We start from the raw sequence: 25,803 nt of genomic DNA on the forward strand, positions 1-25,803 counted from the left end.
TGAGCTGAATGAGAGCCTTGGTAACATGTGTTTGGTTCACTCAAAGTCCCTATGACCTTAAGTGACTCCTATGTATTTCAGCTGGGCCAAAAGGCAAAAGCTACTGGCTTCTGTTTTGCACTTTATTCCAGTTTAATCAAATTGACAGTAAGAGTCATTTAGTGCCACTGGTTGGGGCCCTGGATGATTTCCCTAATGGGTGGCAGAATGAGATGGTCTGAGGTTGGGGGAAATTTGGGCAGGCTTGGCAGCCTCTGGGAGAGGTCCAGATGCCTGGCAGTAGCAGGCTCTCGACCAAAAGAACAGGCAGAAAATGGGGCACCTGAGTGACTCAGCCGGTTAAGTGTCTGACTCTTGGTTTCGGGTCAGATCATGATCTCACAGTTCGTGGGTTTGAGCCTCACGTGGGGCTCTGTGCTGGCAGTGTGGAGCCTGCTCAGGATTCTCTCCCTCTCCCTTTCTCTCTGCCTCTCCCTTGCTCATGCTCCCTGTCTCTCTCAAAAAAAAAAAAAAAAAAAAAAAAAAAAAAAAAGAACAGGCAGAAAAAGCTCACTGTCCTCAGAATGGCAGTGCCATCATTGTCCACCTGGATACTGGAGTCTAAGGAAGCGTATGGCTGGTGGCCCCTACCCCTAAGAGTACTTGTGGGTGCGTGCACACGCACACTCACACACACACGCGCACACACACACAGAGAACAGTTGCCCGTGCAATGCTGACAGAACAGCATGAACCGTACCTTTCTTCCTGGTAGGCCAAGCTCCCCCTGTGGATGGAGAAGACAGGTAAGCAGAGGCTTCTTTGGAAGAGAAGTTCTGGAAGCACAGAGCTTAGTAGGGCTGACGGCTGGGCATGAGCATGTGGCTTGGTTGCTTGGCCATTCACAGCACCCCTGCCATGTCAGTGGGCCAAGCTGAAATACGCCAGTGGGATCTCACACCTGCAGCAGCAGCCCCGCCATCACGGAGCCCATCCTCACTCTCTCAGGCAGAATTAACACATTCTTTGAAATCTCAACCAGAAAATTCTCAGTGGCATCCCCAGGAAACAGGCTGGAATTACCAAGAAGGGGTGGACTGAAGAAAGCAGTGGCTCATACCTTTTCTCCCTTTGGTCCTATCTTGCCAGGAAGTCCCGGTGGACCCTATGCAATCAAGATAAGAAATGAAAAGGTCTCCATCAAAACAAGGCAGGATGGGTGGGGAGGGGAGCGTGACTAAGAGGGAGGCTCTTGGTGCATTGGGCTCCTCTAGCAGCGTGGTTCCCTCTAGCAGACTCGGGGCTCCAAGGTCCCCATGAAGGACCCTCTTGTGCCCTCCAACCCAGTCTCCTTGTCCTCTGGTAACTTTCCCTGAGCTGTGCTTCCAGGGGTGCCATGGTTACAACTAGGGAGTCTTGAAGAAACGCTGTTTGCAGAAAACAAGATGCGTCACCACCTCTCATAGCTTTTCAGCTGCTCTCAACCAAGCCCCCCTGGGGCCCTGACAAGAGGGAAGTTACTCTTTGCATACAGGAGCAGCCAACTTAGAAATTTCTGTGCTGGATCTATGGGCACCAGGTGCAGTGAAAGCCTTCTTTAAGACGTTAAGAATGTGGGCAATGGTGCATTTTGTCTCATTGCCCAGTCCCAGGAGTGGGGCTGACTCCAGCTCAGGGACTCTAGCACCCACTACACTAAAGCCTGCCACACCCACGGCCAATATGCAGCTGCTTTCTGTTCACGCGTCTATGAAATGCTCGGTTGACTGTTTTCCAAATTCCCCAGTACGGCAGAGAGGAAATCCATCAACTTGTAGCAGGCCGCAATTTTATCCCCATGATCTGCTGGTGAACACACCTACCACAAAGCCTGTTTGAAAGATGATTCCTTTGAGACTTGTCCAAATGATAAACAGTCCCCTCAGTGGTTCCCAAAGCTGTCTGCACATTAGAATCCCCTGAGGATCTTTTGAAAATCCTGACCAAGCCAACCCAGATCAATTACATCACAATCTCAAGGAAAGGGGCATTAGGCATCAGGAGTTTTTGAATCTCCCAGGGATTCTTTTTAATTTAAAAAAATATTTTTTTAATGTTTACTTTTGGGAGAGAAAGAGAGACAGAACATGAGCAGGGAAGGGGCAGAGACAAGGGGACACAGAATCTGAAGTAGGCTCCAGGCTCTGAGCCGTCAGCACAGAGCCTGAGGCGGGGCTGGAACTCATGAACCATGAAATCATGACGTGAGCTGTAGTTGGCTGCTTAACCGACTGAGCCACCCAGGTGCCCCGAAGCTCTCAGGGATTCTAATGTACAGCTAAGTTTGGGAACCAGACTTTGATTTATTTTCCTGTTTGCGGGATGGGAAGAGGCAAAGTCATCATTTCATTTCCCTTTCCACTCTCCCCTTCTCTCCTTCCCCTGCCTCCACCTTACCTCTTCTTTCAAGCCCCCCTGCTCCCCCTAACTTTCCCCCCCTCCCCGCTTCTCTCCCTCCTCACTCCTGGTCTGGACACCCTTGTGTGGAAACAGGGCTTCCTGGGAGGGTGGCTTCACCCCCACTTCCCCAGCCACTTGCCCAGTGACCTGCTGGGGACTGCGCTGGCCCCAGCACCTGGCCCTACTTCAGGGCTGTGAGGGCCAGCTTGGATTGATAGCCCAGCGTACAGGGTGCACAGTCCTTGAGGATCAAAGCCTAGGGGGTGCCAGGGCTCCCAGAGAGTGTGACTCAGAGGGGCAGAGGTTCCCTGCTCCCCAACGTCTAGGAGCCCATGGTGACAGGGAGCCCCAGGGCAGTGTGCCTGCCACCCGTCCAGTCCCCTTGCAAGGATGAACGCTGTTCCATTCTCTCATTTCTTATTTTCAAGCCTCTTTTTTCGATTTCTTAAAATGGGCTGGAAGGATTTTACCAGGCCATTGCGCTCTAGCTCAGTGCTTTCCAAATTCTGATGTGCAGATGTTTTACTAGGGGGGCTTGTTGAAATGCAGATTTTGGGGTGCCTGGGTGGCTCAGTGGGTTAAGCTTCTCCATCTCCCAGTTTGTGAGTTTGAGCCCGTCGGGGTCTGAGCTGACGGTGTGCAGCGCTTCGGATTCTGTGTCTCCTCTCTCTCTGCTCCTCCCCCACTCGCTCTCTCTCAAAAATAAACATTAAAAATGTTTTTTAATGCAGATTTTGATTGAGTGGGTGGGGGTGTGTGAAGGGGAGGAGAGAATGAGATTGTGCATGTCTGACAAGCTCCCAGAGGATGCCCTTGTTACTGATTCACAGACCTCATTTTGCTTGGGAACAGCATTTACACTATGTTCTAAGGAATGGAAGTGGCTGCAAATGCTCCCACTACCCCCACCCCACCTAGCTGGGCAGCACATTCTCTGAATGACTCAAGTGGATCACGTGAGTTAGAGGTGTGCGAGCAGGGCTGGAGAGGGTGTGAGTTCAGCAGAAAATCCCCCTTTCCTTCCCATGCCGTGTGGTTCTCAGGCATTCTGAGATCCACCAGTGTAGACTGCTGGAGGTGGGAAGATAGAAATCCACCTGGGAGGTGCTCCTCGGTGTCCATCTTGCTTTTCTGCAGACTTCCTAGCCCCTCTGTGGCAGCCTCTGGCCATTTCTGGGTTCAAAGTCCTGTTTTGTGTTCTTTATTGCGTTCAATAAATATTTATGGAGAGATCACAAGAACCCGTGCACTGGTACAGACCGGGCACAAAACAGACGATATCCCTGCTCTAGGACCACGGGTCGGAAAACCTTTTCTGTAAAGAGGCAGATAGTAAATATCTTAAACTACGCCTCTGATACAGCATCTCTGTCACAGCCGCTGACCTCTGCCCTTGCAGCACAAAGGCAGCCAGAGACAATAAAGTTTAATTACAAAAACAGGCTGCTGCCATATCTGATTGGCCATAGTGTGCCAGTCCTCGCCATAGAGCTTATACTTTATAAAAAGACCAATGAGACCGACAACAATAACAAAATAAGAAAACCGTAATGAGAAAATTGTGCGGAGAATTAAAATAGGTCATCAGGATTGAGAATGACAGGGAATGGTACTATAGACTGGCTGGTTGAGGAAGGCATCTCTAAGGAGGTGGCCCATAAACTGTTCTGAGTAATGAAGGAGCTGGCCCTGGTAAAAATCAGAGGAAAGAACATTCCAAAAAGCCTGAGCCACGAGTACAAAAGCCCTAAGGCTGGAACAAGCTTGATATGCTTCAGGACCCAAGAGATATGCGTTGGGTGGACAATGTTAGTATGATACACTGTAGGAGATACAGGTGGGGTCCTCTTGCAGGGCCTTAGTCTCCTGGGATGGGAAGCCATAGGAGGGGTCACCCAGGAGGGGTGACAGAATTCCTAAGGCACTTGGGCAACTGACTACTGCCTGTACCCTTTTTCATCTCCCCACGGCAGGCCCCAAGCCCCAGGCCAGGGGGTGGTCCTCCTTGCTGGGCCCCCTCTCCCAGGCAAGCCAGGGGAGCCAGGGTCTGTGAGACAGGGTCTCTGGAGGGTACTCTTGTTTGCCTAGAAAATCCTTTCTCTAACATTTCACCTGTTCCTCACTCTTTCCTTTAGCTTTAGTGGGGTGGGGGGAGGCTGCCTGGTCACAGTGTCTAATGAGGCTCAGACTAACAAGTTCCCCATTACCTCCGCTTTCCTGCGCCAAATGCAGGCACTTCTTGGTTTACGGGGGGGGGGGGCGGGGGGGGATTGGTCAATGGTCACATAAGGGGCAACCAATTGTCGTCAAGCGTCTGATGATCATTATAATAATAATAATCATATCCATCTAGACAGCAGCTCATCTGGTCCCCTCACCACCACCACCCAAATCCAGTACCGTGGGGGTAATTACTGTCTCCGCTGTGTAGGTGAGGATATCAAGGCTGGGAGGCCAACATTCTCCCAGAGAAGAGGAATCCGTATACTCGCCTCGTGGCTCTGGAGCCGGAGGTGAGCTAGGGAAAGAAAAGCGGCCCCCATGTCGCGTTGAAGAGGGCAGCTCTAAGAGACTCTCCTCAGTGGGTTTTACTGCTCTGAACAGAAGACAGCAGGACAGGGTCTGGTGGAATGCACCAACCTGGGGGCCAGGGGGCCCAGGGGAGCCGAGTGATCCTTGCACACATGAGGACTGTGTGGTCTCCAGTTCCAGGATGAAATTCTTCATGTCTGGGGAGAGAAGCTTCAATGCAAGCAACACATGGTCATGGGTCAGACGTGGGGGACGGAAGAAGGGTAACTACCCCTGGACACAGATCTGCCTCCCAATCCAGTCCCCAAGATTGGTGGTTCCCTGACATCCCAGTGGGTGTCCCAAGAAGATGACCTTCTGGGCCCCAAGTTCCTGTTCTCTCCTGAGACATTCCTGGCTTGAATAGATTATAGAGATAGAAGAGCCCCTTTGGATGGAGTTAGGAAGCTCATTTCAGGGGCCTTTGCCTAATGTCTAGGCCAGCACCGTCCAACAGAAATGAAATGCAAGCCACCTAGGTAGCTTAAAATTTTCTGGTAGCCACGTTAAAAAAATGAAAAAGAAGGAAATAAAATTAAGTTTAATAATAGATTTAACCCAACATGTCCCAGATATCATTTCAACATCTATTCAATATTAAAACATTACTGAGACGTTTTACCTTCTTTCTTCATCCCAAGTCTTCAAAATCCAGTGCGTATTTCATACGTACAGCACATCTCAACTCTAACGAGCCACATGAGAGGTGTTGAAGACACATATGGCTAGTGGCTACTGCATTGGGCAGTACAGGTCTAAGAATTCTCAGAAAAATTCAAGAATCCCAAGTCGCAAGACTCTTCTGGCCTGTTGTCTTCCCAAATCCTGTTCCCTCTCACACCTCAGTATGACTATAGGGGGACCATTTCCTGTGCCCCCTCATAGAAACAGGCTATGTTAAACATGGGCTGTGGAAGGGAATTTCATAAATACTTGGGAAGAAAGGGGAAATTCTGTTCTGAGCAACTGAAGGGAGCCTAGAAAGTTATAAATTCACCTCATTGTTCTCAGGGAGATGGGACACTTTTCCAAATCCAATTTCCTGCTGACAAGAATCTCCCTCCATAACTTATTTATGACAGCAGGAGAATGGACACACACAGGAAACTGCAAAATGCCCATTCTAGAGTTCAACCTGCTGTGTGAGAGTAAAGGGTTGGATCCCTCGAAAAGAATCTGGAGGCTTCTCACTTCAAGTGTGGGGAAGTTGGGGGCGGGGGCTGTGTGGTGGGCACTGGGGAGCCCGTGTGTCTGTTCTCTCACAAGCCCTGAGGTACTCACCAGGCTTCGGCCTCCTCTGAAGAATGGTGGTGGGAACAGCGGGGGTGGAGGGGGCGTCAGGAGGCAGCATGCTCTGTGGCTGCCACGCTTCTTCTGATCCAGGCCGGGAAGAGCTGTGCAGAGAGAATTGCTGCTCATAGCCCCGACAGTGTCGGGACCTCTGTCATGTCCCCTGAACCCTAGGGAGACCCATGCCGCAAACTCCAGATTTCTGAATGGGATTTCTAACCAGTTAGATGTGAGTGCACCGTCTGTTTGCCACTTGATGTAGCCCTCCCCCGGCCTTTGCTGAACGAAGATGGTTAAGCAGCTGGTATGGACACCATGACCATAATAAAGTCCATGTCTCCTTCTTCGTGGACTGACTTGTCACTTTGTGGATGTGACAAGGAACGAAAAGTCCAGACTCGTAATACACCTCCAATAGAGGAGGAGAAGGAAGTGTTTGTTAATTACTTTGATGGTGCCCCTCAGAGGAAGGCTCAGGGAGGGGGCATCCAGGGCCCAAGGTGGCATGGACTATACAAGACCCGGAGCCCTGATTTAAAACACATACTTGATCCTAGACTCTACACACACATTTGGTGTCACCCATGCTCACAAAAGGGTTACAGTCTAATGACTCAATACACGGGTGTGAGGAGATGAAGGCGGGGGCCCTGGACCCTGATAGCTTTATTGAACACGGGGCCTTGCCCATGTTCGATGTTAGGGTATGTTCAACGTTGAAGTATACCTTACAGAAAGGACATAGATCATAAGCACACAGCCCAACAGATTTCTGCAAAGTGAACACACCCTAGAGGCTGGCCCCTGGATCAAAACACACAACTCCCCATCATCCACAAGCCCCATAAACTCCTGTCCAATCTCTGCACACCTCCCTCGCCACCATTCTGACTTCTAACCCCAGGGACTCATTGTATCTATTCTGGAACTTTATATAAATAGAATCAGACAATATGAATTCTTGTGTATGGCTTTTTTTGCTCAACACAGTGTTTGTGAGGGTCATTCGGGTTGTCGTTTGTAGCTGTTAGCGCTGAAGAGAGTTCCATTGTGTGACCAAACCACAATCTACTTATCCGTTCTGCAGTGGCTGAACATTGGGTCGATAGCACTCCACACCCCACCAGAATGGCTAAAATGAAAAGGACAGGAAATAACAAACGTGGGCAAGAACGTGGAACAAACAGAACTCTCGTACATTGGCTGGAGGCGGGGGGTGTAAGTTGGTTCAACCTCCCTGGAAAACTGCTTGGTATCGTCTACTAAAGCTGAATCCAGGCAACCCCGACAGCCCAGCAGTTTCATTAAGGGGTGTTTAGCAACAGACAAGTGGGCATATGTTCACCAAAACACATGTACTAGAATATTCACAGCATTGATATCCATAATCACAAAAAGCTGTACATCTACAGTTCCCAGTTTGGGTCTCGTGAGGGTACCCTCACCTTCAACCCTTACGTCGAGCCTCTGACTTTGTAGAACTTGGGCAGGTCACCCGCCACATGCCTCTCGGGCCCTGAACCCAGTTTCAGTCTTCTCTCTCAGGGGCCTGAGCTTGCCTACTGTCTCCACCCTGTGCTCCAGGACCTGCCTGCGGACATCAGGCAGCTGGTGGGTGCTCCCCAGGAATGGCTGCTTCGTGCGCTCCCACATACTCCCTCCCTGATGGAGGAACATTCCACTGGCCCATGCCAATGGTCCTCGGCCCTCTCCGAGCCAATGCCTCTGTTTGTAAAGACCCTTTTATTACCCGGAAATGAAATGCATAAACAATACACCATACATATGCAATTTTGAAAATCAGTATAATCTTGCAGCAGCCAGACATGGAGGTGGCCCGTCAGGGCCATGGAAGTGGTGAGGACAAAAAAGGAAGCAACCAATGCACACGTCACTGGGGAGAAAGAAACTGGGGGCCAGCGTGCCGCAAGAGTGAATGAGGAGGAACAATCGAGGGTGGTTTTGAGGTGGCCGGGACCTGGGACAACAGTGAGTCAGAGTATGAGACAGGAAGGTCAGAGGAGGCACTGGTTTGTGGGAAACCTGTCAGATTTGGTATTAGATATTTGTTCATTCCAGTACATGCTTTGTCAGGCACTGGGCCAGGCCATGATGAGGGGCAGAAAGATGTCTAACTGGTGCCCCTGACCTGTAGACACTAAGGCCTGAGGGGCTGCCAATGCCCTTCTGCTCATATCCCACTCCTCCCCCCTGACACCTAGCCCATCCTGGAGACTCTTACTCACTAACCGAGAACTGGCAGGTGCCGCCTCCACCAGGAAGCTTTCCTTGACTTCCCAAGCCAATGTTGAGGGTCCTGCCATGTTTTTCTCTGGGTTTGCCTCTATGTTAGCTCTTATCCATGGGGTAAAACAGTTTCCTTGTATTTTCCCGACTATAGTACTTTCTGGGAGGATGGAAGCCAGCTTTTAATCCCCATGTTCTAGCACAGTACAATGACATACACTAGATATTCCACAAATGTTTGCTAAATTGATAATAATAATAATTAATAAAACCCAAGACACTACATGCATAGGCACCACTGAAGTGCTTCACATATAGAAATTGACCTAATCCTCACAGCAATCCTGAACGTCATCGTCACCCCCATTTTATAGATCAGTTAACTGAGGCAAAGACTAGCAGTCTGGTTCTAGGGTTCTTCTCTTGATCTCCACATTCTTCCACGCGCGGTGGGAATGTGGGAAATAAAGGTCGGGAGCTCGGAAGAAGGCAAGGGGCTCCCATGACAACTACCTGAGATACAGTACGAAGCGCCTCCAACCAACCCCACCCCATCGGCAACACGCCTGTAGTTGAGTGAGACTGCCTCTTTGGACTCATTGCGAGGGAGGATACACACCCAGGGGGACCACGTGGCATCTTGGTAAGAGGGTGCTAGAAAGGATTTACTCTAGGATTTGGGCTTTCACTCAGTGATGTTGGGGGAGACTCTGAGGAAGTTGAGTCTGGCTTCGCTCTGGACCAGATGCTGGCAGGGAGCGAGAGCTCGTCTGTGATTATCTTAGTTCTTATCTAGAAGAAGAACAGAGCAGAGGGAGACGGAAGCTGTGGTTAGTAAAGCAACAGCACTCACGCATATTAACAAGGATCGAGGGATGGCTGGCCATTTTTGTGGTTGGATGGTGGTCTTTTGTCTGTGTCTGACATGATGACGCAGTGGCCTGGTTTTGTCTTGGTCCATCACAGTCACAGACTGGCCTTGTCTGAGGCTGTTCTACGACACTGATTCTGTTCAATAGAACACCATGGCCCAGCTGTGAGTGGCAGATCCATTCTACCTGTCATGGGCCACTTCTCTCTCTCTCTCTCTCTCTCTCTCTCTCTCTCTCAGTGGTAAAATACTATAGCTATGTTGTTATAAAGCATGACATTAACACCAATCATATTCCTCTTCAAATTCCTCCAAGTTTCTTTGCTGGACTGTTGGGTAAGCTGGGAGTGGCAGGGTCCATTGTTCCACCCTGCCTGGGGCACGTGGTGAAGGTGGCAGACACGCACCAGCACTCCAGGACCATTTCAATGCCACCCCAGTGGCAGTTTCTCCTTTGCTGCTCTTTGTGTGCTTTGGCACACAGCTAAGGGCTGAGGTTGTGGTTTTCCACAAAGTCTCTCCCGGCCAAGAGCACCTGGCAGGCTGGCAGGTTCACGTGGCTCATTTGCACTCCTCACCATTTATTTTTCCAGACCATATATGGTCTCCAGTGCCTCGCTTCACCCCACATTCTTTGTGGTCTCCCACTAATGAAAGAGTCTATCATTTGAAGCAATTCTCTTATTTCTTCCTGGAAACTGGAGAACTCTTCAGCGAGCATAAGTTGCTTTTCCTGCCGAGGCATCTGCATTGTTCACCTCTCCCCATCCCTCCTCGCCCTTTCCCCCTTGACCTTGACTTCACTTTCAGCAGGTGAAGAGCATCTATTTCTGCCCACCCCCCCAACTCCCTGGAGATGTTTGTTTTTAGCACAGTCTAGTTTATTTACGGCTCATTCCAGCTCAGAATATTTCCATCAGGTGGATGTGTTTGGGAACAGCTTCCCACCCCTCCCTCCCCTCCCAGCCAACTAAGCCAGGACTTCACATGTCTATTTTGGTGTCATCCGAGCGGCCTGTGGGTCTCTTTCAGGACTGTGATGCCTCCGTGGAATCATGTCTCAGCCCAGGGTCCAGCTTGGAAAGGCCCCAGCAGGCTCTGTGGTAATGGAAACAATCATGCACGTATGAACACGGGGCCTGCAGAAACCTGGGTGCGCCACGTGGCTCCGACCCAGGCAGCTGCCTGGGAAATGCCAATTACCATGGAATTTCAGGACCACTTGCCCTGACTTAAAGCCACTGAAGTCCTACTGTACGTGGCCACTGCAGTGCCAAATCACGGGTAGAAATAACACTGGGTCTAATGTAGGCTTTGGGCAACTGTTTGGTTTTTGTTTCTGTTTCGTTTACTATTATGGATGCTGGCTTTGCCCTTTTCACTCAATACCCACTTGACTCTTGGGCACTTCCTTGGAAAGTGTGATTCACTTGAACTTACTCCTGGAAATATGGGGAGTTGGATCAAAGAGTAGGAGTCTGGGTGCAAGTGACTAAGTGGCCCAGCACAACTCATTTCTGAGACTTGGTTTCCTTACCTAAGCCCAACCCATCTGCAAATTCTGTTTTCATACATATGACACCAGGGTCACCACTGTGTCCGTCTGCATCTCCCACTCACGAGGCCAGCCCATCAGTAGGGTATGAGAGGCAGCCTTTCTGTTTCTGCCTCCTGTGTTTGTATGAAGCAGTCCCCCCCACTCCGCATTCCCTACCCAATCAAGAAAATGTGTCATTAGAAGTCACCAAAGGAGGGACACCTAGGTGGATCAGTTGGTCAGGCATCTGATTCTTGGATTTGACTCAGTTCTTGATCTCTCAGTTTGTGGGATTGAGCCCCACATCAGGCTCTGTACTGACAGCACAGAGCCTTATTGGAATTCTCTTTCTCTCCCTGCCCCTTCCCAACTCAAAATAAATAAACTTAAAAAAAAGAAGCCACCAAAGGAAAGAAGTCACATAAACATCCTGCCTTTGTAGGGTGAGAAAATTTCAGATACAGCCATATACTAACTATTCTGCCACCGTTTGTGAAGTTGGGAGACTGCTTAACTTCTTATTCCCGCCTCCTTCCACTTTCGGGCCTTTCCCTGCCTGTTAGAACTTGTACTAGAAGGAGGAGAGAAGAGGTGAAGGGCACACATTCCACTCAGCTTTCTGAATGTGAGTCAGATGTCTCCACTACAGTGAAGTTCTAGTGATAGCTGGCTTCAATCTGCTCCAAGTTTTTCCTGATTCACATATTCCAGAGAAGGCTGCACCCTACAACTTTCCTCCAACCCCCACACACCCTGAAAATCAAATTCTGATCTTAAAAGTTGAGTGTATATGAACTTCTCTGAAAGACCATGGTAGGAATTTGCCATCTTGCAATTTGCCCCTGAATGGGCAAGGGGAGCAGGTGAGGACACAACCCACAAAGAAAATGACTTGGCAGTGACCACATGACCTAAGCCGGTCAGCCTGGAGAGTAATGGAGAACATCTTGGCCACCCAATACCAGGGCTGGCCCCGACCACAGTACATGACATTACTTCAAAGCCACAGGAGCAGCAGCTGCCAGCCTGCCACCTCAAAGTCAAGGTCACAAGAAGGGCACACATAAGTGCACACACCCGAGTGTGTATACCAAGGTCCCCACCAACTCCACTGCCAAACCCCTTTATGTTGCATCCAACACTGGTCGAGAAGTTTCAGATTAAAGACTGCTAAAAGCACCCAGAACAAGTCTGCCTTCCAAGCCTTTTTTCTAAAACAATGCACACATCATATATGCAGGCACACACACACACACACACACACACACACACACACACACACACACACGCATGCAAACTCACCCGAGCAGCAAGCTGAGTAACAGAGCAGTCCTGAAATGGTGAGCAGGTGAGTGAAGCTGAGTGATGGAACCGTCATCGTGGGCAAGGCCCAAGGAGGGACTGGCCAGGGAACACAGGCTGGCGACAGGCTGAGATCTGTCACGCCTCTGAGCACTCCCAGCTGGGCATTTGGGGTGGGAGGCAGCCAATCCCTGCTTTGGTGTTGCTTCTGCCCCAGATGCCAGGGGTCCAGGGGCCAGTCCTGAGCTCCGGGGAGCAGGAACAGGTAGGCAGTGCTCTGGCCTCACCAGAGGCTACCCTGGGGGCAGCTTGGGGGAAGAAGAGGGCCCCTGTCCCAGGGAAGGAGGCGAGGCTGGGAGCCCGGGATCGGATCGCCCCTGCCAGCCAAGAGGAAATGGGAGTGTAATCCGTCTAAAAGGCTGCTTCTCGTTCAGCTCAGAAACTGCCCCTGTCAATACTGTTCTGACGAGCCTCAAAGTCCACACCCACCATGACTGTCCTGGGGGAATAGGCCCTCCTTTACTTCAGGGAAGACCTTTGTCACCAGGGTCTTGGCTCTGACCATGTCTGTGCCAAGGTGCTGCCAACAAAGCTAAACTTAATTTTTAAAATTATAAAAATTTTAAAAAGGTATATATAGATATAGATATATCTAGATATAGATATTCCCAAGGGCCTGGTGGGGCAAACCTTTTTAGATGAAGCCTGCCTGTAAAATAATAAAGTGGCATATACCAGATACATGTGGAATCTATCTGATAACAAGCACGCACACACACACACACACACACACACACACAATTCTAGATCATAAAAGACAAGATTATTAGTACTTATCAATAAGCACCATTGTTTTAACCAGCTTAGTAAAAATCTGCACTGCAGGAGTCCTGACTGCAAGAGTCAGAAAACTTTTTCTGGAAAGGGCCAGACAGTAAATATTTTAGGCTCTGTGGGCTGCATGGTGTCTCTCACAACATCACTCTACTGTTACACATGAAAGTAGCCACAGACAATAAAGGAATGAACATGGTTGCATTCTAATAAAACTTTATTTACAAAAATAGGAAGCAGGCTGGATTTGGCCCCCCAGGCTGTAGTTGACTGACCCCTGAGCTATAGGCTTCAAAAGAAAGGATATTCTTTGGATTCATTCGTTCACTTACTGTTTCATTCATTCAGAAACACAAACTGAATGCCAAAAGTATGCAAGACCCAATGACTAGACACAGTTCCTGTCCTTGGCATATGTCATTCAGTTTTATGGAAAAAATACAGGCACTGGAGTCAGGCAAACCCAGGCTGGAGTTACCCAGGCTGCCACTTACTAGCTTGAGGAAGTTATTCACTCTGAGTCTCAATTTTCTTATCTTTAAAATGGGTAAAGCAAAACCCACTTTGTTAGTTTGTTGTGAGGATTAGAGCAAAGGATTTCAGAGTTCCTGGAATAGAATAGGGGCTATTTTATTGACATTTTCAGAGATAACTATTATACAAAGTACAAAAAGAGAAGTGGCTAACACAGGGCTAGGGGATGTCTAGAGGGATTTATAACAAGAAGTGATGGGTACCGGTTGGCAGAGGGATATAAGTGAGAAATCAGGGAAAGCTTCCTGGAAGAGGTGAGCTGAGCTTTGAAAGCAGAGAAGATCTGCTGGTACCAAGATGAAAGGAGTAAGGGAGGAAAGGGTTAGGCTCTGTTCCTTCTCTGGAACATTTCCCTCTGTTCTCCAAACACAGAGTCTAAGACATCAGAAAGAGCACAGAGGGCATGGGGTGCTTGGTCCTAAATCCCAGACAGTTGCAGAAATGTCATTGGCATATTGTCCCAAATGCCCCTGCACTGGGTCACATTCCTACAGCTCATTTTTCAAATCCCATTCAAAAACTCTTAGAGATGGAAGTTTTTCCACTTTTTAGCACCACAAGCATTTCCTTTTTACCATTCAGCATCAAACTGTTCCTGAAAAGGTTTACACAGGTCAACTACTCAGCTGCACTTTGACTATTGTAAAAATAAAGGAGACTGACCTAGCTGGTCGCTGAGGTCCTGCCCCACCCTGCTGGTGTTCGAATCTCTATTTTGAACGTAATGACTAAGGCCCATGAACATCTCTTTCTCTTTTCCATGTTGCTCTCCTTCTGCAACTCTCTTCTCTGTCCATTTCATTCTGTCTCTATGTCTCCCTATCTCCGACTTTGTCTCAGTCTCTCCAAGCACTCTGGGCTGAATGCCTAGATGTGTGCCCGACTAGTGTTAACTGCCCTGCAGCCAAGCATGGCAGCCTGGGATTAGGATTGGGCTGGTCTCCAGCCCTGGTGCAGCCAGTAACTTGTTGTGTGACCTTGGCAATTCACGTCCCCCCCTGGGCCTTGGTTTTCCCAAATATAAAATGGGAGCATTGGACCAGCTGAGCTCTAAGCCCTTTCCAGCTCTGGCTTCTACCAGGGGTTATGATTTCTGAGACTTAAATGGTCCTTCATGAGGGCCCTGGAAATGGATGGAAGATCACTCTTTCCCCTTCTCCCCTGGTGAGCCATCCCCTGCCCTCGAGGCAGCCGGCCTGCTGAGCTCCCTCAGGTTCCTTGGCCCAGGCACCAGCTCACCACAGCAGAGTGGCCTGCAGAATCTAATTCATAATAAAAGTTTCCGGGGCCTTCCTGCAGCTGTCAGCAGGTGTCATATTCACAGTATTTTGTCTTAATTACAGTTCTGGTATTTATCAACTGGGCCAGAAGTCCACTTCTGGAATGCCGCCTCCCTGGGCACTGTTCCAGAAGCTCCTGTCCCCCTGCTGCCACATGCAGTCCTGTTCCCCAAGGATCTGGGCCAGAGTGGAGTCCTTTTTGCATCTTCCCCTCCTGTGGCTCCCACCCCTGCTGCACAGAGAGATCCTGAGGCCTGGATAACGGAGCATCCTCCCCAAGGACCCAGAGTTCCCAGTGTGAGGCAAAAACACCTGCATGTTTAAAGGCACAGCCCAGGGTTCCACCAGCCCCAGGGTACCTCAAGTCTGATGTCCCATCCCCAAACCTGCATGGGCAGAGAAGTAGACTGGAAGATATGGGATCTGCCTTCCCACCGGCAGAGACTCTCTGTTTGACCAAACTTTGTTCAGCTTCTCGACCTGGCCTTGAACTTGGGCCTCTGTGTCTGCCCTTGTAGAGCTCAGTTTTAGCAAGAGTCCAGCAAAATCACTTTACAGTGACTCCCCACCCTTGATATCTAACTACCGTTGGTATCTGTCTGACCAAGTTCCTCATTCCCCCTACCCTTGACATCTTAGCACCCCGGCCCGCCTTTGGCAAGAATTCCATTGAATGGATTTAGCAAGAATCTCCCAACCCCTGATGTTTCCTCTTAGTAATTTTCCATCCACTGAGCGCCTCTCCTCAACAGCTCCTTGGCCATAAATCCCCACTTGTTCCTACTACATTCAGAATTGAGCCCATTCTTTCCCCTGCGGAGACAAGTTTGCACCTAGGGCAATAGTCTTGAACAGAGTCTTCCTTCCCATGTCAACAAGAGAATAATTTCTTCTTAAACACCACCTCTAAGAGAGGCCTACAACAGATTCTACTTCATTTACTGAACACTAACCATTGTCAAGTCCTTGCTACGCCACATGGATACAGAGGTGAAGAAGCCTGAAGTGTGGCCTCTGGAGGTCAAAGAGTTTTCATCCTACCTGCTAGTGAACTGTTTGGTCCAGCTTTCCTGGAATGCTATGTTAAGAAGGACTCTGAGGAAGGAGGGTCACCATGTACTAGTACTGGCCTCCCTGAGACGAGGGGAAGGAGGGGCACCTGTGCTGCAAGCTTGCAGACCCTTGCTTAGCAAAATCCTCCTTGCAAAACAAGGACAACACTGGGCTCGGCACCTCCCGCGCGTCGTGGCGTTTAATCCTCACAGTAGGACTATCCTCATTTTACAGAGAAGGCATCACTTGGTCCAGGCCACACAGACGGCACAGAATTGGGGTCAGAGTTCAAAAGGGGTCTTGCACACGGCCTTGTGAGACGGTGCCCTCCTGCTGGCCAACTTACCCAGCCCTGGAGGGACGGCTCTCCACGCTGCCACCTCCCACTCTCCTGCTGTTCTCACTGCTCTCCTGGGAGGGCAGGGCGGCTTTCCCACTGCCCTGGCCCTTCCCTCGCCAACAGGCTCATTCCACTCTTCACTCCCAGTCACTGACTTTACGTCCAGGGGAGCTGGGGCTGTGCAGAGAAGGCTAGTACTCCCCCCAGAGGTGTGCTCCTCCTTCCAGAGGCACTTCCCCAGCCCCCTGCAGTGTGAACCGCTAGGGGCATGGGACTATTCTTGCCAATGGTTCTGCCTCGGCGCGGAGCACTCAGACCTGAGGGGATGGTGGAGCCACAGAAGGGGTCCACATCCCTGAATGCCAGCGTGGACAGGAACTGCCCCCAGCCAGGAACCCTGGACTGTTAGGCGAGCATAAATTTTGATCAGATGAAGCCATTAAAATGTCACTGCTTGTTTATTACAGCAGATAGTGTTACCCTACCCTGGTAATGAGGCGCCAACAATAGGAACTAGGCTGTGAGCATTCAGCATCCTTCTCTGATACTAATACACACAAGGTGTATCAATACATCTTGTATTAGTATTATCATCCTCATTGTTAGACAAGGCTCAGAGATTTAGGGATGCATCTTTGGTCACACGCAGCCAGTAGGTAGTAGGCCAGGAATGAAGCCAGATGTCTGACACTGGAGACTTCCGGAGATTTGGTTACCAGCACAACGCCATGACCTCTCTCCCCGACTACCAGCCAGACAGAAGGAGCGGGGAAGCACAGAAAAAAATGGCAGGTGTCATCTCAGCCAGCTGGGGTTGGAGAAGCTTACTGATGGCCAGTTCCACGCTTTTCTAATCAAACCTTACAATCAGTCATCTTTGGGCCTCAGTCTCCTGGTTTGTAAACTCACATGAATAGACAATCCTAGTTGCTCCCTATCATGACCACAGAGAGGATTCAATTAGTGTGTGAATGGGCTTCAGTCAAACATCAACCTTTTCTGTTGAATAGTTTAGTCTTCAAAGTGGGCAATGAGGGGCACCTGGGTGGCTCAGTCGGTTGTGTCTGACTCTTGATTTAGGTTCAGGTCATGATCTCATGGTTTATGAGATCCAGCCCCAAGTCAGGCTCTGTGCTAATGGCCAGGAGGCTGCTTGGGATTTTCTCTCTCTCTGCCCCTCCCCAACTTGTTTTCTCTCTCTCTCTCTCTCTCTCTCTCTCTCTCTCTCTCTCTCTCTCTCTCTCTCTCAAAATAAATAAACTTAACAAAAAAGTGTGGGCAATGAATCCACAACTCATTTTGAAATCCATCCAAAGAAAAAAACAAGATGGACAAAGGGATATGTGATAGAGTAAATATAGCAAAATGATAATGATTGCATAATCTCTTTGGTGGGTGTATCTGTTTGCCAAGGCTGCCATAACAAAGTACCAGGGTGGCTTAAACAACAGAAATTTATTTTTCACAGTTCTGGAAGCTAGAAGTCCAAGATTAAGGTGTTGGAAGGTTTGGTTCCTTTGGAAGCCTCTCTCCTTGGCTTGCAGATGGCCACCTTCTTCTAGCTGTGTCCTCACATGGCCTTTCCCCTGTTTGAGCATCCCTTGGTATCTCTGTGTGTCCAAGTTTCTTCTTCTTATAAGGACACCATTCAGACTGGATTATGACCTTATGACCTCACTTAACCTCAATTACCTCTTTTAAAGGCCCCGTCACCAAGTACGGTCACATTCTGACGTGCTGGGGTTAAGGCTTCGACATATGAATTTGGGTGTGGGGTACACAACTCAGTCCATAACTGTAGGCATACTGGGGTCTCCTGGACAGTTTTTCCCACTCATTTGAATGTTTGAACTTTTTCATAATGAGAAAGAATAAAATATAAAAAATTTAAATAGGAAACAGAGAACAAGTAGATACCTCCACAAGGATTAGGATTGGGAGTGTGTCAAAGTTAGGGCACCAGCGCTGCCTGGAGAAGCCTGCAGCCATTCATTATGAGAACTTGAGCAGGGAACTGAATCCCCCTGAAGGACATGTTCTCTTCTGCCCCATCCCCTGCCAATAGGGATGTGTCGAGGAGGAAGGTCTGTCTTAGGCAGATGAAAGAAAATCCTCTCATATTTGCTATTTTATATTAAGTCATATATCAAAGGTGACTCCTTTGTGCATAGATTCAAGGAGACAACCCATCCTCCTTTCTTCCCACAAGGGAATTTTTTGACCTTATCTAAAGGAAGGCATCTGTTTTTTTTTTTTAGTTCAAGTTCTAATTTGACAAAATGGCATGTGGTAAACAGAAAGGAAGAAGGAGACAATGTTATTAGGAGCCAAGGGAACATCAAGACACCTCCCCAAGACTGGCTGCGCCTTGGCTCTGAATTTAATTACAGTGTCCAGCATAAAGCAGCGAGCACTATTAAATCTTCTGCTACGGCTTGACAGGGAAGGCCAAGTTTGTAGAGTTATTCAGGAGATCTGGCAATAGGTCAGAGACAAAAAACCCCCTGGCTACATTGGCCCAAAGGGTTGGTTATTTCCAACACCCACTGACAATTGGGGCCGAGTGGAAAGACCCCGTGTTTCTAGCCACTGTGTCCACACCTTCATTTTTCCATGGTGACATTGTAGCTCTATTGACACTTGTGATTCAAAGCCACATAGCTCACTTAACCCTTCCCCTGGAGCACCCCCCCCCATCCTTGCCCCCAATGCCTCCGGTATTTGTTGTCCGAGAGTCCTTGGCAGGTGGGGAGGAGGGAAGCATGGTAACTGGGAGTCCCCTGGCTCCCACCCAGCACAAGCATTTCTACCTACTGGTCTCACTGAATCACTCAGATCCCTGGATTCCAGAAAGTGGGGGACCTTAGGCTGACTCCTTTGGACTCAACTGAACAATAGAGCTTCTCAATTAAACAAGTTGGAAAGATGAGCCCTAGACTTTCTGCAGCACTATAACTGTGTGACTCTACCATTCTGAGATCTCAACTCCCATTGCTTTAAACAGACTTTTAAAGACAGAAAAATCCCATCCCGTGTGCTCCAGATGAGAGGCTCTGTTTTGTGTGCATAGCTGGAATTGAATCGGTAATACATTCATGTGATTCAAAATTCCAAAAGTACAAATGAACATACATGAAAACTTTCCTACTTCTGTAGCAGTTCCAATTATTTATTATCACTCATTTAGTTTTCTGTGTATTCTTTCAGGAATATTCTATGCATATACAAGCAGATAAGTAAACAGAATAGATCCCCCCCTCTTTCTCAAAGGGTTACCTGAATATACAACTATACATAGGCTACTCCATCTTGGTTTCTTCACAGCATTTCTAAGAGCTTATTCTCTAGAACTACAGAAAACGCATCTACATTCCTTTCTATGGCTGCAGAATATTCCTTCACTTGGAAGACATTTTACCTGAAGCAAAAAACAAAATCATTCTTTAAACTATCTTCACGTAGCCTGAAAAAAATCAACTATGAAAATACTCAGTAACAGGCACTGAACACTTACTATGTGCTAAGCACTAGCCTCCAACAACCTTAATGGTTATTAATATTTTCTCCCTATGACAGATAAGTAAACTGAGGCTCACAGCAGTGCCCAGGTAAGGGACAGAGTCATGACTTGAACCTAGATCAGCTGTCTCCTTGTCTTAGTTGCTCGGCTCTCCTACAAATTCCAATTACTTGCGCAGCCTGAGACACCCCGGGCGATCTGCTTCACTCCTCATTAGAGATTTCACTTGTGTTATTTTATTTAAATATTTATTTATTTGAAAGAGAGCACGTGCATGTGAGCAGGAAAGGGGAAGAATGAGGGGAGACACGGAATCTCAAGCAGGCTCCTCACGGTCAGTGCAGAGCCAGACACAGGGCTCGATCTCAAGACTAGGAGATCATGACCTGAGCCGAAATCAAGAGCCAGACACCTAACTGACTGAGCCACTCAGGCGCCCCTCATTTGTGTTATTTTCGTGTCACAAATAGACTGTGGGTTCCTACAGTTAGTCTTACGAATCTTCTTCAATATAATAGTCCAGTACATAGTAGGAGGTGCCATAAATATTGGTCGTTATGTTGATGGGAAGTGTATCAAAAATTATATATCTCAGGGCACCTGAGTGGCTCAGTCGGTTAAGCATCTGACTTTGTCTCAGGTCATGATCTCGCGGCTTGTGGGTTCGAGCCCTGCGTTGGGCTCTGTGCTGACAGCTCAGAGCCCAGAACCTGCTTCAGCTTCTGTGTCTCCCTGTCTCTCTGCCCCTCCCCTGCTTGCACTCTCTCTCTCACTTGCTCTCAAAATAATAGTAAATTTTTTAAAAATCGTATCTCAAGTAATTGTCACAATTAATTTAGAGATGGAGACAGATTTAAACATGCTAATAAGAGAATTTGAATCAATTCAAGTGGATTTTATTGCCCCATTTAGAAAAATAAAGTTGAACAAAATGCAAAGTGGTCGCAGATAGGTATTTGGTCAGAAAACTGAGCATCTTGTCAAATCAGCCACCATTTGCTGGCATTCTATTTGAAAATTTCATACTTAATAATCTTCCTCTTACTGCCTGGGAGAGCCCACACCGGGCAGGCCTGGTGACTTGGCATCCACTGTCCATTTTGAAGGGGGGAAGATTGTCAAAGATTATCATTCCACAGTCCCCTTCTCCTGACAGGGACGAATTGGATACAGGAAATGGTTTGTCTTACCAGCCATGCTCCACACAGGACTGCACAGTTTCCAGAGGGTAGACACTCTCAGGACTCCAGTGCCCTGCCAGGGTTCCCAGAAAGCTCACCTCCGTCTGCGGAGGGAGGGCGGCCTGTGGTGGACTATGCCCATCGGCAGGCCTTTCAGCTGAGAACTCAGTGTGCTAAGGCACTGCCCTTAGGTGTGAGCCCGTGCTCCCCACGTCTAGCAAGCCCAGTGTCGCCCCTCAAGACACAACGGCACCCAAGTACATACTCGGCCAGCTTAGAGCTAGGAACTCCCATGCTTTCTCCTTGGATCCTCACAATGGCCCCTCAAATTACCTTCCATTGCATCCCACTGTCCAGGTGAGGAAAACTGGCTCTGACATTCAAGGTTGCCTGGAGTGCAGACATCCAATTCCAAAGCCCAGGCACCGAGCTGGCCCCTGCTCTGGCTTTAGATGGGAACTCGGAATTCTGAAACGGACCCTTCGGCATTATGAGCAAATCTCTCCAGGCTCAACAGGAGCAGAGGGGATCACAGCAGAAATGAGGCATCCCAGAAGGAGGCAAGCGGCCTGGAGTCCAGCCCTCTTAACACTATTTGGAATACCTGCTGCAGCCAGCAACTGAACTTAACTATGTTCCAGGCGCAAGGCTCTGTACCTATTAGCTCATTCAGTCCTCACTGCCATCTAACGAGACAGGTACTCTTATCATCCCCATTTTACAGAGGTGGAAACTGAGGTGTTGAGCTATTAAACCGCAACCATTTGGCCAAGATCACTCAGCTAGTGAGTCATGAAGAGGTCACTCAAGGCCAGGGCTGTCTGACTATGAACCCCATGCCCTTCAGGCACATACCTGTGGATTCTCAGGTGCCAGGGCTCAGAAGAGAAACACGTGCCAAGACCCCTTTATCGCGTAGGTGCTAATTACAATAAGTTAGCAAGCAACTCGTTAGCCACAAAGTCAGAGAAGTCTATGGCTGTCAAATCTGGTCCATCCCTTCATGTTACAGATGAGGAAACAGTCTCACAGAGAGCAAACAGGTTGGCCAATACTACACATGTGTCCTGGGAGTTAGTAGTAGGTCCAGAGAAATAACCCACGTTTCTTGAATTCTACCTCAGTGCCTTAGCCCTGTGCTACAATACCTCCCTAAGCACATCACTCAACAGGCCAACGTGATTGACTAGATGTGCCTGCGCCTCCTTCCAGTTGGACCCAAACAAGAGAACCTTAGCAGCAATCACTATGGTGGCCAGCTCTAAGCCTGTCAGGAAGGTACACTCTTTCAGGGCCTGCCAGCGGAGAAGGCGCAGGCCAGAGCAGGGGGCCCAGGTAACTGAAGGAAATTAAAAAAACAAAACAAAACCCATTTACCTCAGATACTTTGGGGAAAGCATTTCCAGGGCCCAAACTGTCCAGATAGCCATCTCAGCCTTCCACTCCTTGCTTTCCATGGGCAGGCATGGAGAGTGAAGGACGGTGCCACCCAGAACGACACCACTCCCTCGGGCCCTCATGTTCCTTGGACACGGAAGGCATTCTTCTTTTCCGGGGTTAACTTTCCCTACCATGACCTTGCCAACACAGCTCTACTAAAGATGGGCGGGGAGGGGAAAAGGGCTGTTGTTCTTGCTTGGAGCACCCCTCCCCAGCCCCCATGCTGAACACGAATCTCAATGGTTTAGAGTTTGGTTTCCGAAGGACCATAGAGACTTGGAAGGCTTCTGGGGGCTACTCTGTGAGGTTCACCCAAGTATAGATGATCTCAGAAGCGAAACCAGTGCATTTGGGGCACAAAGGGGCAGCCCAGTTTCAATTTTCAATGATAATGACCCACCCCTTCCTATAGGAGACAAGTTCAAACACTTGGACAAACCCCCAGTCACAGTAAAGTAAGAAAGCCCCAGGAGGACAGGTAGGTCTCTGCGGTTAGGGTGGCCATCGTCACTCCATCCCCCACCCACCTGGAACCCTGAGAAGCCGCATGCTAGGCCTGAGACCCCTGGAAGGTCCCTCCTGGAGCACGTGTCCCCAGAGAGAACTACAAGCTGCAGCAGGAAAGCTCGTGGGGGCTTTCTCCAGACTTCTCAGACACACCAAGAAGGCCAGGTGAGCAGCAGGGCAGCATGAGTGGGGAAAGGAGTGCGGAGGCCTGGGAGGGAAGGAGACTGCCCAACTCACATTCATGTTTCCTTCTTGGTGTTCCTCTCTTTTTTCAGCCCCCAGCTGGTTTACGGTGCAAAGCCCTCAGCAGCCACGAGGCCTCTCCGTCAGCTGTTGCCAGCTCCCAACACACGCCTCACGCTTGTGCTTATGTTGGTTGCTGTGGAGACCTAAGTGTGGGCTTGAATGGAGCTAAATGCTCCTGGGCTGGGAGATGGAATCGGGCCAGGTGTATTTTTAAAGCGATCTGGGAAAGCCGGTCATCACGAGAAGAGCCTTTTTTCCCTGGTCAACGTGTTCCTGCTTTAGGGACTCATTCACAAATGCTAAGTAATAGCTGAGCCCCTATTTTTGCCTTAGCTCACTGGATATTTTAAGCAAAAAGTTATGGTGTGGGTTGTATTTGCAACTTTTGCCTTTTATAACGCAAGTGCATCGCAGGGGAAATCGTGCCCTTTGGCACGTGTACAGACACTGTGAGGTTCTGGAAATAACGACAGAAATAATGACACACTATACACCAGGCACTGTAGTTTAAGTACCGTATGTTCCTAATTAGCCCACTTAATCTTCACAACCCCTCTGTGAGTTAAACCCTACTTTTGGCCCCATTTTATGGATGGGGAAACTGAGGCACCAAAAGGGCAATTTGCTTGCCCAACATCACAAAGCTAAAGAAAACACAAGATTTGAAACCTGGTAGCAAGGCACCAGAGACCCTACCCCTAATCACTAGAATATTCTGCTTCTACAATGTTTTGAGAGTCAGAAAGTTCTGATTTGGAATTTTGGCCCTAGTACTGTGTGACCTCAGATAAGTGACTACCCCTTCCTGAATGTTAGTTTCCAGCTTGGTAAAATGGGGGTACTACTGGCTCATGAAAATGTTGTGAGATTAGAAGTTATATATGTAGGGATGCCTGGGTGGCTCAGTCGGTTAAGCGTCCGACTACGGCTCAGGTCATGATCTCACGGTTCGTGGCTTCGAGCCCCGTGTCGGGCTCTGTGCTGACAGCTCAGACCCTGGAGCCTGCTTCGGATTCTGTGTCTCCCTCTCTGCTCCTCCCCCACTCATGCTCTGTCTCTCTCTCAAAAAAATAAACATAAAAAAAATAAAACAAAAAGAAGTTATATATGTAAAGAGGCTAGCAAAGAGAAAGCACTCAATGCAAGGTAGCTGAATTAGTATAGCTCTTTTTTTTTTAACGTTTATTTATTTTTGAGACAGAGAGAGACAGAGCATGAACGGGGGAGGGGCAGAGAGAGAGGGAGACACAGAATCACAAGCAGGCTCCAGGCTCTGAGCCATCAGCCCAGAGCCTGACGCGGGGCTCGAACTCACAGACCGTGAGATTGTGACCTGAGCTGAAGTGGGACGCTTAACTGACTGAGCCACCCAGGCGCCCCGAGTATAGCTCTTTTAAAGTATCAATGGCAGACACAGCTGCTTCCCTGCCCATAGGCCACAGCACCCATCAGGCTCTGCGGGCTTCAAGCTCCTACCACAAACACCTGTAACTATGCCAGAGGGCTCCTCCAGTCAAGAAATATGCTAGGGGCAAGCATGTCCCCAGGGGTTGGTGGGTAACTATCCCAGTCTTCTGTCTCCCTGCCCTCCTGTTCTCCTAGAACTGCACCCCAACAGCAATCCGCTCATGATCTCCCTCCGTGCTGCCTTCCCTTCCCTGTCTCATGTCCCCACTGCCCTACTGGGATTACCTCCTACATAAACTACTGACACACAAATCCTTGTGTTGGTATCTGCTGTTAGAAGGAACCCAAACGAAGACCAGTATATATGCTGGTGCCTTTGATTCTGATGCCACTTAACCTTCGTGGGACGCTTTACCCAGTGGAAAGGTAGCTATGGTAGACTGAACAAAGAGGTCCAGACTGGTCCCTAGAACCTGTAAATATTACTCTATGCGGCAAAAGGAACTTTGCAGATGTGATTCAACTAAGAAGCTTAGGATGGGGAGATCAACTCAGGGGACCTTAAATGCAATCACACATGTCCTTTTAAGAGAGAGGCAGAAAACTTGACAGAGAAGAAGGTGGCAATATGACCACTTAGGATGCTATGTTACTACTGGTTTTGAAGATGAAGAAAGGGGCCAGGAAACAAAGATGGCAATGAACGTCGCTTTGAACTAGAAAAAGCAAGGAAACATTTGCCAGAGAGTCTACGGAGGGAGCACAGCCTTGCCAACACTTTGATTTCCGCCAAGTGAAACTAATTTGGCATCCAACTTCCAGAACTACAAGGGAACAAATGTGTGTTGTTTTAAGGCACTACATTTGGGGTGATTTGTTCCAGTGGCCAAAGGAGACTAATACAGCGGCTCCGAGGCAAACTTGAGCAGTGGCTCTCAAAGTGTGGTCCCTGGACCAGAGCATCAGCAGCACCTGGGATCTTATTAGAAATGCAAACTCTTGGGCCCCACCCCGAATCTACTGAAATTCCAGAGATGGGGCCCAGCTGGCTGTGTTTTTACAAGTCCTCCAGGTGATACGGACGCTGGTTACAGTTCGGTGGTTAACTCAAGTCAGCCATTAGGGCACCCAGTGAGCTTTAAACACTATCAATGCCTGGGCACATGCCCCAGAGAGTGATTTATTTGGTTCGTTCAGTCTGGCCACTGGGCTTCTATAAAACATC

The 25,803-nt window shown here is 48.9% G+C and overlaps 1 protein-coding gene and 1 long non-coding RNA gene across 4 annotated transcripts in view; one reads left to right on the plus strand and one right to left on the minus strand.

Annotated features, from left to right (window-relative positions):
* Positions 1-25,803, minus strand: part of COLQ (collagen like tail subunit of asymmetric acetylcholinesterase) — a 77,358-nt gene that overhangs the window by 42,394 nt on the left and 9,161 nt on the right. For 2 of the 3 annotated variants that reach the window (XM_042998957.1, XM_007087360.3), the window contains exons 2-5: positions 6,271-6,383; positions 5,059-5,160; positions 1,100-1,144; positions 740-766 (exon numbers count right to left, since the gene is read on the minus strand). In XM_042998957.1, coding sequence (XP_042854891.1) covers positions 740-766; positions 1,100-1,144; positions 5,059-5,160; positions 6,271-6,383 — 287 coding nt within the window. Of the gene's footprint in view, positions 1-739; positions 767-1,099; positions 1,145-5,058; positions 5,161-6,270; positions 6,384-12,236; positions 12,376-25,803 lie in introns of those variants that run through there. The other variant, XM_007087361.3, reaches the window with a different exon arrangement.
* On the plus strand, positions 20,913-24,094 carry LOC122242020. The gene is made up of 3 exons (XR_006222161.1): positions 20,913-21,676; positions 22,831-23,090; positions 23,201-24,094. It is a non-coding gene; the product is annotated as an uncharacterized LOC122242020 (long non-coding RNA).

This window comes from Panthera tigris, chromosome C2 (genome assembly GCF_018350195.1).
Source record: "Panthera tigris isolate Pti1 chromosome C2, P.tigris_Pti1_mat1.1, whole genome shotgun sequence".
Lineage (NCBI taxonomy): Eukaryota > Metazoa > Chordata > Mammalia > Carnivora > Felidae > Panthera > Panthera tigris.